Source organism: Indicator indicator, chromosome 16, assembly GCF_027791375.1.
Source record: "Indicator indicator isolate 239-I01 chromosome 16, UM_Iind_1.1, whole genome shotgun sequence".
In the NCBI taxonomy this organism is placed as follows: Eukaryota; Metazoa; Chordata; class Aves; order Piciformes; family Indicatoridae; genus Indicator; species Indicator indicator.
The window spans coordinates 15,570,819-15,583,690 of record NC_072025.1 but is presented as its reverse complement, the minus strand read 5'-3'; the positions used below and the strand labels follow the sequence as shown (position 1 = coordinate 15,583,690).

The 12,872-nt window shown below is 44.1% G+C and overlaps 1 protein-coding gene across 4 annotated transcripts in view; it reads left to right on the top strand.

The window, feature by feature from the left end:
* Positions 1 to 2,553: 2,553 nt before the first annotated feature.
* SMAD3 (SMAD family member 3) overlaps positions 2,554 to 12,872 on the top strand; it is an 83,647-nt gene continuing 73,328 nt past the window's right edge. For all 4 annotated transcript variants that reach the window (XM_054388346.1, XM_054388347.1, XM_054388345.1 and 1 more), the window contains exon 1: positions 2,554 to 2,759. In XM_054388346.1, coding sequence (XP_054244321.1) covers positions 2,554 to 2,759 — 206 coding nt within the window. The remainder of the gene's footprint in view (positions 2,760 to 12,872) is intronic.

Sequence of the window (12,872 nt, the reverse complement as noted above, 5' to 3'; positions counted from 1 at the left end):
TCTGCCCATCATTCTTCTTGGCCCCTTTAAGTACTGAAAGGCCACCAGAAGGTCTCTCTGAAGCCTTCTCTTCTCTAGGCTGAACAACTCCAACTCTCTCAGCCTGGCCTCACAGCGGAGGGCTTCCAGCCCTCCCAGCATTGCTGTGGCCTTCTCTGGCCCTGCTCCAACAGGTCCATGTCTCTGCTGTGCTGAGGACACCAGAGCTAGCTCCAGCACTGCAGGTGGGGTCTCAGCAGAGGGAAGAATCTCTTCCCTTGACCTGCTGCGTTTCATTTGGTTCACATATTCAGGTTATTCTCAACAGTTGTGAGAAAATATTTTGTAAACTGAAAGTTCAGATTCTTCTCTAATCACCAGGTATCAGGAAGGAAGCCTTTTCAGAAAAAAGTTTTTAGTGTAACTAGTGTCAAAGCTTTTTTGCATTATTTTAGAGGTATTGAGGAACTATTTCTTCAAATGATGTTGGGATCATCTACAGGGGTTCCACATCTCTGTGCTTCAGGCATCTCAACTGAGGCAGCCAAAAACTGGGTCAGGGCAACATTTCAAAATTTTAGTGGTGAGCCTCCAAAATTCAAGACACTTAGGGAATGCATGTTGGGGAATAATATGAAAATGCTGGAGAAGAAAGAAAAAAAATAAAGAGAAAGGAGTATTTCATTGCTGCCCAATATTGATACATCAAAATTTGGTGCTGTCAATTTGAACTAAAACATGCTGTTTATTTTAAGACCCTGTGAAAGCCAAGCCAGTTGCTTCTGAGCTTCATTCAGACCCTATCTGAACCCATAGGTTCCTAACTTGCCACAAGGCAATCTATAAGGCTGGCTGCTTCAAATCCACAGGCATGGAAAGCTTTTGGATGCTGGCTTTCGAGGAGTCTCCCCACTGGGTTGCACTGGAACCTGGAATATGAGCATGTGGGTTGGCAAGAACCTGTGTGTCTGGGAACTGCTGAACAGCCCTGGAGGCTCACCACCAATTCCTTCTGATAGGATGGAGAAAACCGGGAAGAAAAATTACAGCTCAAAAGCACAGAATCTGGGAGCTGGGTTTCCCCAAACCTTTTATCCTCGGCAGCTGTTGCAAGGAGTTGTGAAGCAGCTGGAGGTCAAAAGCATGAACTAGCCTTGGTGGAAGCACCTGGTAGCTCTGCAGGTGGCCCTCAGCCTCGAGCTGCTGTGAAGGCTGCTCAGCACCATTTTGGGATGGTTTATCAGAGAACTGGAGCCATGGTTTGTACTTAAGTTCTTTTCAGAGCCTGGGCATCCTTTCAGTGTGGAGGGGGCGATGCTACAGACTAGGGAGTGTGACAGCCCAGTCTGCCCAGTGATGGAAAGTGAGAAACTGGAAATTTACCTGGATGCCACCCTGACTCAGCCAGACCCAAAGTATCTCTACAAAACACCTAGATCTGAACAAACTGCTGTCCTCTGACAAAAATGTTCCGTCTGAGAATTTCTGACCAGGTCTGCTAGTAAACATCTCCAAGGTGTCATTTGTGCCTGATACAGGGTAAAAATTATTTGGGTACGTGGTACTTGGGGTGGAAAGATGAGGGAATGGAATAGTAAATTAAAGGGGCTGAAAAAAACCTGCCGATTGTCTGAGCAGGAGTGACCAAGTTGTGTTCGGCTATCTCTGTGTGGAAACACACCTTTCCACAGAGGAATCAGCCACGGGAGGGAGGGGGGCGACACATCCATCCCACCCTGCCCGAGGACCCTTACTTTTGCTGCCTTCCCCTCCACAGGCTTTCTCCAGGCAGGGTTCCTGGGCTTTTATGGCCAAGCTGACCCACCTGTGCACCCACGGCCCTGAGCAGAGCAGAGTCGCTCCCCCCCCCCCCCAGCGGCTCTCCGCGCTGTGGGTAAGCCAAGGGGCCGCAGCAGAGACCCCGCAGGGTGGGGACGTTCCTTTCCTTTGCGGCGGCCCTGAGGGGACCTTTCTGCCCTGCACTCTCAGGGGGCTCACGGAGGGAAGGCCGTGGGCCCCGGGCGCCGCTGAAGGGGCTGAGAGAAGGAGGAGAGAGATCCCTGTCCCGCCCGGGGGCCTCAGCCGGGAGTGCGGGGGTTGTCGACGGAGGGGAGAAGGGGGGGGGGGGGAGCGGAGTTCCCAGCGGGCTGGCCGCCTCTCCGCCCTCCCTCGGCGGCGTGAGTGAGCGTGTTTGGGAGGGAAGGAGGGGGTGGAAGCCGGGCAGGGGCGGCCAGCAGGCAATTTGCATGAGAGACAGACTGGGAATGAGCTGGAGTGGGCGCCTCTCCGCGCACACAGAGCGGGGCAGGAGGGGGAGGAGAGAGCTACCGCCGCCGGGGAGAGGCGGCGAACTCCGGGCAAAGTTTGGTGCCGCGGGCCCGAGGCGCTGAAGCACCGGCGGGGCGGACGAACGAAGCGGAGCCGAGGCCGACCAAACCAGGCCAGCGGGGCCGGGCTTTGTGCTGCCCGCGGCGCGGCCTGCGCGGAGCGGAGCGAAGCAGCGCGGAGCGGAGCGGGGGGCGGCGAGCGCGGAGCCAGCGGCGGGGCGCTGCCGGCCCTGCCGGGCGAGCCAGCATGTCCTCCATCCTGCCTTTCACTCCTCCCATCGTCAAGCGGCTCCTGGGCTGGAAGAAAGGGGAGCAGAACGGGCAGGAGGAGAAATGGTGCGAGAAAGCGGTGAAGAGCCTGGTGAAGAAGCTGAAGAAGACGGGGCAGCTGGACGAGCTGGAGAAAGCGATCACCACGCAGAACATCAACACCAAGTGCATCACCATCCCCAGGTAGAGAGGGGCTTCACGGTGGTGGCGGCGATGGTGGGGCGCACACAAAACCCTTCGCCGGTCACAGCAGCCCCCCGCCCCGTTCCCCTCTGCAGGGAGATGTCGCGGCGGGCGGGTGCGGCAGTGGGGCCCCTACCCAGGGTGGGTACGAAGGTGCTCGGAGGCCCTTCGGTCGCAGCTTTCTCTCCAGGGATTCGGCATGCTCTTGGCACAGGGTGGTCGAGAGGGTTTGTTTTGCTTTCCAGCCCCACCGCGCTTCGGTGCGGGGTTGGTTCTCTCCTGCATGCTCTGCTCTGGCTCTATATATAGTTTGAGAAAAAAAAAATAACTGGCTGCAGAACTGGATCCCTGTCTAGTAACAAGAGGGTAATGTAAGGGAGAAAATATGTCTCCAGCCGAGACTGAAAAAAAAAAGAAAAAGTTGGAAGCACTGTGGATTACGGTTATTGTGGATACTTATTGTCAAAAGTTTCAGCTTGCTGTTACATTCAGGTTTCCTTGTGATTAATGTATCAGGGAAATGGTTTTTGCTCGGGGTTGCTTGGTTTCTTCCATATTAGCTCGGCAGATATTACTCCGAAGAGGTGATTTTGGAGCCCTGCTGTGCATATGTTTTTCAAACCACTTTTTGAAGTCGGGAATGCAAATGAAACAGCCGAAGGGAATTGTTTGGAGTTAAAAAAAAATATAAATAAAACTGCAACAAACAGAAAAGGCAGCCATGGGAGGAGAAATAGAACTGATTACCCCCCTTCCCCCACCCCCTATTTTTGATGAATTTTCTTTTTCAGCCAATCCAAGTCTGATCCATAAAACCATTATAAATCATAAACGACGTGGATCTAAGTATCCCATCTAAAAAAAAAAAAAATCCAAGTAACTTTCAAATAGCTCCCCACAAGTGGTGTTTTATTGCTGAAGATCTGTTGGTTTCTGTGAGCTCAGCCAGATGACTTCAGAGTCTGTTACTGATTGTCGTGTGAGGGTACTTTTATTTTTTTACCTTTTTTTTTTATTAAACAAAGGCCAAAGTTCATCCCAAATATTTGAATGCTGCATAATTGTGTGCTTCTGCGTGAGAAGATATCTGTGTGTTTGTGTGTATTCATGCTTCTCTCTCGCACAAACAAATGTATGCTTTCTTGGTTGTCAGAATGATTTAATATGCAGTAGCTAACACAAAGCAGCATCTGTTGCATGAAAAAGTGAGGCAAGTAGCTTAGAAATGTGGATATTTGGAACTCAGATTTTCTACCAACATCTATAGTAGTTTTGTGTGGGTTTTTTTTTAAGGAAAAGTCGTCCTTTTTTTTTTTTTTTTTTTGTCCTTTTTTTTTTTTTTTCTTTTTGTGGTGAACGACTGTGGCTAAGATTTTGGCCAGCAATGCAAATAGACCTCTCAGCCTTTGTTAGAGTTACTCTGGCTTTGCCTAGCTGAAGCAGAAATCAAAACCTGTAGAGCTACTGCCTGATACAAATGCCTTAAAACCTATATTTTTAATTTCTTGGTAAGCTGTGTGCTTTCCACATAGATAATACCCTCTGTAAACCACTTCCCTGAAATACTTAACTATTCGAAAGGAGAAAATGACTTGAGCAGCCTTGCTGATAGGACCTGGATAATGTGTCTAGCAGCTGCTGACCCGTTAGAAGAGTGTGAAGCCTCTTGGTACATCTTTTATCTAGTAACAAGGTGGTTTAGATAAGAAGGTTTTGGTATTTTATGATTCAAAGGAAGCAAAAAAAAAGTGGGTGTACAATGTTTTAATTTATAAAAATAATTTTAAAGTTTGAAAATAAGCAACAACACAAGCAGATATCACCATCAGTCATCAATGTTGCCACTAGAAATTGTCTTGGCTGTTCCCACAGTGCAGAAGTGAATCTTTCTCCTAAAGGGAATCTGTACAGAAATTAAAACATTTAAAGCATTATGGAATTTAAAACATTGAAAATTATTCCCTTACGATACACAGAGTCTGGGGCCTGCAGATCTTAAACTTTGATTTGGAGAAAGTGTCAGCATAGTTTGGTGGTAGCACCTTGTGCCTTGACACTGGTTTCCAGACATGGTACTTCACATGTACTTTTATTATTGTTTAGTGTGTATACTATGGAGCTCCAGATGAGCATGGTTAGGTTAATCTGGGCTGGACTTTCTGCAGCAGTTTGAGAGGTGATATTTATATATCAGGGATTGGTAAATGGCTTGGAAATGGGAAACATTTTATCTAGCAGTCAGTGAAACTAACTAGGCCTTGTGACTTTAAGAACTGTGTCTTCCCGGACTGCACTGTTTGTCCTAATGTATCTGTGAATCTGATTATCATGTCATGTGAAATTAGTGTTTGCAAGATAATTTAAGTCTGATTTTAATTTGATTCTTGTGGGTTTCTTTTTTGTTGTTGTTGGTTGTTGTTGTTTTCTTTTAATAATTCTACATATGTCCTTTTACTATTTAGTGTGTTGAGCAGGAGAAAGTGGGGGAAAACCATCATTAAGGATTAGCTCATGTTGTGCATTGTCTGTAATGCATCAGTAGACTGAATTACAGTGGAGCTATGCCAGTGATGACTGGCCCAGCAGGAGCAGGGTAAGTCCAAAATTAGCTGTTGTATCCATGAGACCAAGCAAGTTTCAGATGTAAGGGTGCTTGAACTTTGCAGAAACATTGCTGGTGGGAATCAGGGCTACCCACCAAATTCCCGTAGTGATCAAGTGGGATTGTTTTAAGAAAGAACAAGAAAATAATTCATGTTTGCTGTAGGGCTAAGGAATGCCAAATATATTCCTGCTGTCACTTTTATCTACTTGGAACTGAAAATACATCCTACATTTTTATCTCCTGATGAATTATTAAGCAATGATAGTTTATTTGCTTGTGTATTTGTTCAGTACGTATTACTTTTTAAGGGTTCCATATGTAAGATGATGTGACAGACGCCTCAGGCCCTAGGTTTTCTGTAGGAAGAACCTGTGGCAAACAATAGAAGGTTGGAGAGACCTTCAAGGATTTCAGTGTAATGCTCTGCTGGCAGGAATTTTCCTTTTTTTTTTCTTTTTTTTTTTTTTTTCCCCTCCTGCTGGAAGAGAAAGTAATTTCCCCCTGAGAAATCTACCAGTCTCAGATCATCTGATTGTTTCTCATGCCCAGTTACTGATGCTGGACAGAATGGCTGGTTCAGAGGACCTTTAAAGGTCATCTAGTCCAACCCACTGCAGAGACATCTGCAACTAGAGCAGGTTCCTCAGAGCCCCAAGCAACCTGACCTGGAATGTGTCCAGGATGGGGCATCTCCCACCTTTCTGGGCAACCTGAGGTAGGTAGCACAGCCAGGGGTTGAGTTTGTGGCCTCTCTACTTTGCTCTGTGAGCAAGCTTAGGTCTACTCCAGCTGCTATCAGGTTTTTTTTTTTTTTTAGGTTTTCATGGCTTTATTTGCTTCTGAGACCAAACAGTATGGTAAGTGTGAAATCTAATGGCAGCCAAGGCTGCACACCTGCAGTACTCCATGGACTTCATCCTTGGGAGAAGAGCAGTGAGTTTCTAATTCTAATCCTGATCTGAAGAGAGGCTGTACTATGCCCTTGACAATCCATCAGCATTTTGCCCTAGAAATAAAGCATGTTAGGATGAACTGTGATGAATTTTTAACTCTTAACCTATATAAGACTTGAACTGCAGAAGCCAGAAGCATGTGATGAGCACTTAGTAAATTCTGAAGGCCGTGCAGTCTTGCTGATATGGAATGAGATAGTAACTGCTTTGTTTCAAGAGCTTTAGTGGTACTACATATTGTGGTATTGAATCTCATGACATTTTGTAATTTATTTTCATATGTATCTTTTTCTTTTGAACATATTACTGTATTTGTTACTTTTTTTTGTATCATCAGTGGTTTTAAGGGAGCCAGGGTTCCTGTATGTAAAGAACTTCTTTTAAGTGGTGGTTTTTTTTTTTTAATTTAGAAAATAGTTTGGAAGAGAGGTGGGTGTTGTTTCTTGAGGAACTCATCTGATAAGGCTAGAATGTACCAACTGACATGGAAACACATTACATTTGCTTTTTAAAAGCAGCTGAACAAGGTTTTCCTTAAACAAATTGCATTTTGGTGGGGAAGACCAGGAATAATAAGTGATCTGTGAAACATCTTGGATGTGACCACACCTTCTGTTGTGTTGGTTGTTGACCACACAATGTTCACTGGAATTGACTCTGTTCTTAGAATTGCCTTGACTCCAGGAAAATAGAAAAACTGTAAATAAAAGTGGCAGAGGCTGTCTGCAAGACCATGAAGTAAGTTGTTCTTCTGAAGCTGGTGCCTGTCTGATTTTAGTAATGAGCAAAGGGCCAGGCTCATAGTTTTGTGTGCCCATGGGCAAATTTGTACATTTTTAATGCCAGCTTTAAACTACCTGATTTTAATTTGGCCCATCCCCATATGTGAGGAGTTTTAATATTACACAGACCTAGACTGGGACAATGGTGGAGTACTGGAGATGGTCCCAGTCCAGTCTCTGTGTGCAAACCCAGTCTAGCTGCCATTATACTTGTTAGCTTCTTGTTGCTGGTAATTTTACTGCTGCAAAACTCTCTCCACTAACCTATGTACTGACCTAGCTTTATGGACAGGTTTTTACAGCCCTGTCCTAACCTTTGTGCTGCCACAACTAGTTTAGCTGCAGCAGTGATAGCTGCAAGGTAGACACTGCTTTACAAGTCTGTTTGTAACTAGCTTTTGTGGCCCTCGTGTGACTTTGCAGATCAGGTCTAAAGGTGAAAACATGGTTAAGTGTACACAGGCCCTTAGTCAGGGGTGCTTTCTGCCTGCAGTCACACTTGCCCAGAGGTACCTTTCTCATCTTAGAATGGTTTTGTTTGGAAAAGACCTTTAAGATCATTGAGTCCAACTGTTACTTTACCAAGTCTGGGGCTAAACCATGTCCCTCAGCACCACAAAGGGGATTCAGCCACCTCCATGGAGAGTTTCTTCCGGTGTTTGAAAACCGTTTCAGTGCAGGTTTCTTCTAACATGCAACCTCATGCAATTTGAGGCTGTTTCTTCTCTATCACTTGTTAATACAGAGGGAGACTGACCCCTACCATGCTCCAGCCTCCCTTCTCTCAGGGACTTGCAGAGGGCTAGAAGGTCTCCTCTCAGCCTCCTGTTCTCTAGGGTGGACAACCCCAGTTCCTTCAGCTGTTCCTCACAAGCCTTGTGCTCTAGACCCTTCGTCAGTTTTGTTGCCCTTCATGGACCAGCTTCAGCTCCTCACTGTCCTTCTTGGAGTGAGAGGTCCAAAGCTGATCCCAATGTACTCCCACTAGTGAGGCATGGCCTCACCGGTGCTGACTACAGGGGGACAATCACTTCCCTGATCCTGCTGGTCACACTACCTTCCTCCTTACCATCTTTTTAAAGGTCAAACCCACCTCTCTGGGCACAGAGGTTTCTGCTCCCCACATCCCCTCCAAATTCTTTCCCTTACACTTGCATTACAGTGATTGGTCCCTTGTAGTTTCCTGGATAATAGCAGTCTAGCCAACTTCTAGGCTACATTGTGCTGTTCTTAGAACACTACTGTTAAGCTAAAGTAGTAATGTTGGTACAACCAGTTAGGGAGTGATTACACATTCAGCTGTGTTAGCAGAGATAAATAAACTGGAGAAAGGAGGGAGGTCAGGTAGAAAGCATCACCCAGTACTGCAACCCCTTCCTACAAGTAGTTGCTGGAATAGTGCATCAGACCCAGCCCACAGTAAGTTGTCTTCTCAAATTGTGATCTCTCTTGCAGCCAATAGAATTCAGACATTTTTGTTAATAGATATTATTTTTTCTTTTTCCCTAGAGATGTGCAGGCCAGCTGACATTTTGCATTAAAAACTGGTGGTAAAAGGCCTTTTGACTTGAAAGACAACACATCAATGTTTATATAAACACCAATGGGCTAAATGGGAATAAAGATGCATTTTACTGATTTTACTGTTTGTTGAGATGTTTTCAAATATTCATCTCTCTGCCTTTTTTTTTTTTTTTTTGCTTCTCTCCTTTCTCAGGAGACTGAAATATTGAGAATAGCTGCTGTAAGGAGTCATAAGATTCTCATTATATTGTATAGTAAGTGTTGAACCTTTGTGAAGTAAAACTGCTTAAAATGGTTGCTTAACTTCTATAGTATTAGCAAAAGACCCTAAACATTGCAGTCATTTAAGTATAATGAGAAATAAATGCAAAAAATTGATGAAATCAAGAAATCCACACTGTATGGGATTATCACATCAGGGATCCAATTAAAGTGAGTTCTTCTAATAAATATTGGTTTAATAATATAAACTTGTGATTGCTATATTATTGCAACCAAAATAAAATTAACAAGATTTAATGGACTGAGCAGCCATTAATTTTCACTTGTTAATTTATTAGGAGCTTCTAATGTTGTTAGATGCACCATAATGCCATTATCCTGCCTGAACTACTTTAGGAAATAAATAGGGCCAAACAGTGCTTGAATTAAATTGAAATCAGATTTTATTCCTAAATTATCTTCTTCTCTCTCTTTTTTTTAAATTTTTATTTTATTATTATTTTCCTCTAGCTCTCCTCTATTAAGTGCAATTAAATTTTCAGGGATGGGATGCAGCACTCTCTTCCAGTAAAGCTTATGAATAGTCCTAATTAACTTCTGTCCTGGTCGGCCTTGATGTGCTGTGTAAAAAGCTTTTTCCAGTCCAAAGCTGATTGTGTTGATTGGCAGTGAAGAGAGCAGACAGGAGCAAGGGGAATAAAGACAGGGCAGAGGTTCTTGTCCAGACACTCCAGTTCTGGTAGGCTGACTTCACCAAGCTTAGCAAATGTTTGCTAATTACCTTTAGTTACATGCGACTTGAGTCCAAACATAAAGGCAAGGAAGTTGTTAATAATTGGGTTCTTGTGCTTGTCCATGGTAGCCCAACTTTTCCATGAAACTGAGGAGACAATAATGTGTTAGCTGTTGCAGTTTGTACTGCTTTTAAAGATGTTTTGAAGCCCCTTAGACCTGATCCTCATTTGCTCACCCATCTCTTTACCATCACTGTCAGAATGGTGGGACTTGCCCTTAGGCAAGCAGCAATGTTTATTGCTACTGGTACTGTGGCTCTGTAGAAGCAGAATAAAAAGCCAGAGCTCTTTATTTCTGCTTAAAGCCTAGGTCCTTCAGAAGCAGAGGTCACAAATGTGAGCAGGAATAAACTACTTGTAATAGGAGCCCTGCTAAAAAAAAACAAACCAAACCAAACCCAAAAAAACAACCCAAACCAAGCAAAATCCAAAACCCACACCAAGACAATAAAAAGGTAATCCTTATCTTCAGAAGAGCCTAACTGAGTAAGAAATAACACCCTGCTTTTAAAAGAATAACCTAGGAATTGTGTGAGCTCCAGAAGAGGGAATATTTGTTATCAGCTAGGCAGGCTTTTCAACCTGAGCTGCTGTGGCTATGTTGTTTTGAGTATCCAAATTTGCTCACTTAGTGACTGAGTAAGTTTCGCTATCCTATGTGGCTGTGTGTGGTGTGAACAGACTTTAGGTTGTTCAAAATTAGTAGGTCAGGAAATCTGTACTGAAGGAAATACTGAACCATCATCCCTTTCTCTACAGTGGAGAATCTCCACATGGTTGCTGATACTGGCCTTGCTCAGATCAAACACTTCAGAAGCAGTAGGTATCAGTGGATAGGAGCAGCACTGGGGAGAGAACACAGAGAAATACAGGGAGAAAATGGTAATTGTTCCGTGATTGTTCAACCTCCTTTGTGTGTAAAGTCATGCTTTTCTATGAGGAGTCCATTTAATTGCATTTTTGAAGTATTTGGAGTGCTGTTGATGTGAAAACATGATGAGATGGTAAATCTCATTGGTGAACTTCATGAAAGAACTTGTTTCAGAATCCAGCAAAACCTACTTGTTAGAAATAGAACCTGGGTGACTCTAGGGAGCATGACCTTGATAAGCTTTATTTTTCACTAGAAATCCCTTTACAGCTCACTTGCTGTTCAGAGGCCGAGTTTAAGGGCAAAGAAGCTGCATGTGGTGTGTCTGGGCTCCCCATGTGCCTGACCCTATGAACAGGAGTGCTGCTTTTTGATCTCCAGAGGAATGTGCATCAGTTTATGAAAAGTGAGGTGGGTGTGAATCCTGGAGAGAGGATTGCAGGGACCAAGGTGTGAGGAGAGTTACCTGTCTGCCTGGGGCCCTTGCTTCCTCCAATCTTTGGGGTCCTCAGGAAGGAGAATCTCAGGATAAAGTTTTAGGTGGGCCATCCTTGGCTTACTTTGTAATTTGTTGTTATCTAATCTGGAGATTTGACTATGCTTTTGCTTACAAAATATGTTGTAGGAAGGGTGCAAGATGATCTTCATATTGGTGATGTTCATTGACCATAACACAGTCCTTTCAAAAAAAAAAAAAAAAGAGCAGAAATTTCCTCCTTTGTGGTGAAGCTGCAGCCAGCAGTGGTTGAATGATGGGTGCTGAGAGTGACTCTCCTTCTTCTCAGCAGAAGAGGAAAAACTTTGTCCTTCCTATTCTAGTTTCTTGAACAGGAAAAGAGAAATTCACTTACTCTTCACAGATGTAGAACAGTTAAAGTTCACAGAAATATTTGGCTTAGTAGAAGACAGCTGTGGAACATGAGAATGCCTCTTTGTTTTTGTGTTGAATGTGCAACTGTTGTTGCTTTATCTACTTAACAGCTAAAGAAAAAGGGTTTTTTTCCCCTTTGAAATTTCCTTTCCCTCCCTAACTGGATTTTAAGTGTTGCTGTGTGGGAAGACAAAGACCCAACTACCAGCACCTTCCATTTTGTTGTACTCAGAAAGACCAGATGTGGTTTTCTTTTCATAGAGATACAAAACTGTGGTTTCCATACATGTGGAGCTGTACAGAAAGGTCCTTTTCTTCTTATTATTTGTTGAGCAAATTGGTGTTCCCCTTGAGTTGGGTGCATAGCCAATTCATAGCACACGTGGAACAGTATCTGAGAAAGAGTATCAGTGTTCAGAAGCACTTTTGCCTAAAAGAAAGGCTAATAAGCAGCTGGAGTCTGAGTCTTTCCCCACTCTTTTTGCATTTGTGTAATTATGTGAATGTCAGTAAATTTACTTCTGATTTACATGGAAGTGAAAGGAGAATCAGGCCAGCACAAGAAAGCAGTGAACTGCAAATGGAGGGTAGAGCTGTTTGTGGGTTGGAGGTTGCTCATTTTTTTTCTTGTGAACTTTGGGCTTTTGGGGCTTCTGTGGATTCTTCTTTGCAGGACTTGAAGCCTGCCCAGCAGAGCCTGTGAGACCCACTCCAGTGCCATGAAGACTAGGCATAACCCTGGGCTGGAAATCTGGCAGGAAGCCAGGCAGGATTTAGCTGGAAGTTTGTTGAAAATGATACTTGCCTGCAAAGTATTTAATTTTCAGAAGATTTCTTGCTCAGGTTTCATTGAGGGTTTTCTGATGGGTTTGGCAGAGGCCCTCCTTGGTAGCTGAGATACCACTGGCACTGGGTTTGGCATTGACAGTGGCTTCTGATCCTGTGCCTGTGCAGAAGGCAGCATTTGGCTGATCTCACTGGATTTTTTTTTTTTTTTCTGCATACCACTGATGAAGCCTTTAGAATGTGCCCCTTTCCCACCTCCCCTGCAACACAGCTACACAAATACAGGAAGGAGTAAGGTTTCCTCTTGCCTGGCCTGGATAAAGCCCACCCACAATTATGGGCCTTGAATTTAGAACAGCACAAGGTCAGCTAATAACATCTGTCTTTGCTTTTTCCATCCATGGTCAGCAGCTTGTTGGAAGAAAGGTCTAGAACTAGAATAGTTACTGATGTTGGCCTGGAACCTTCAAGCAGAACTCCAGGAATTCTGGAGAGACCAGATTACGTTGTAAGAGTTTCTCAGGCTTGGAATGGTGAACCTTGAATAGGATTTGGCTAATCTTTCTCTGTGTCTGCTTCTTGGGCCTGAATTCACCTGAATTAATGACCATAAGCTTCACCATAAGTACAAATGACATTATTTGCCTCTTTAATGTTATTGTTTAAACTTTTGTGAGTCCTCTTGGGGTCAGTGAAGTTTTTGCA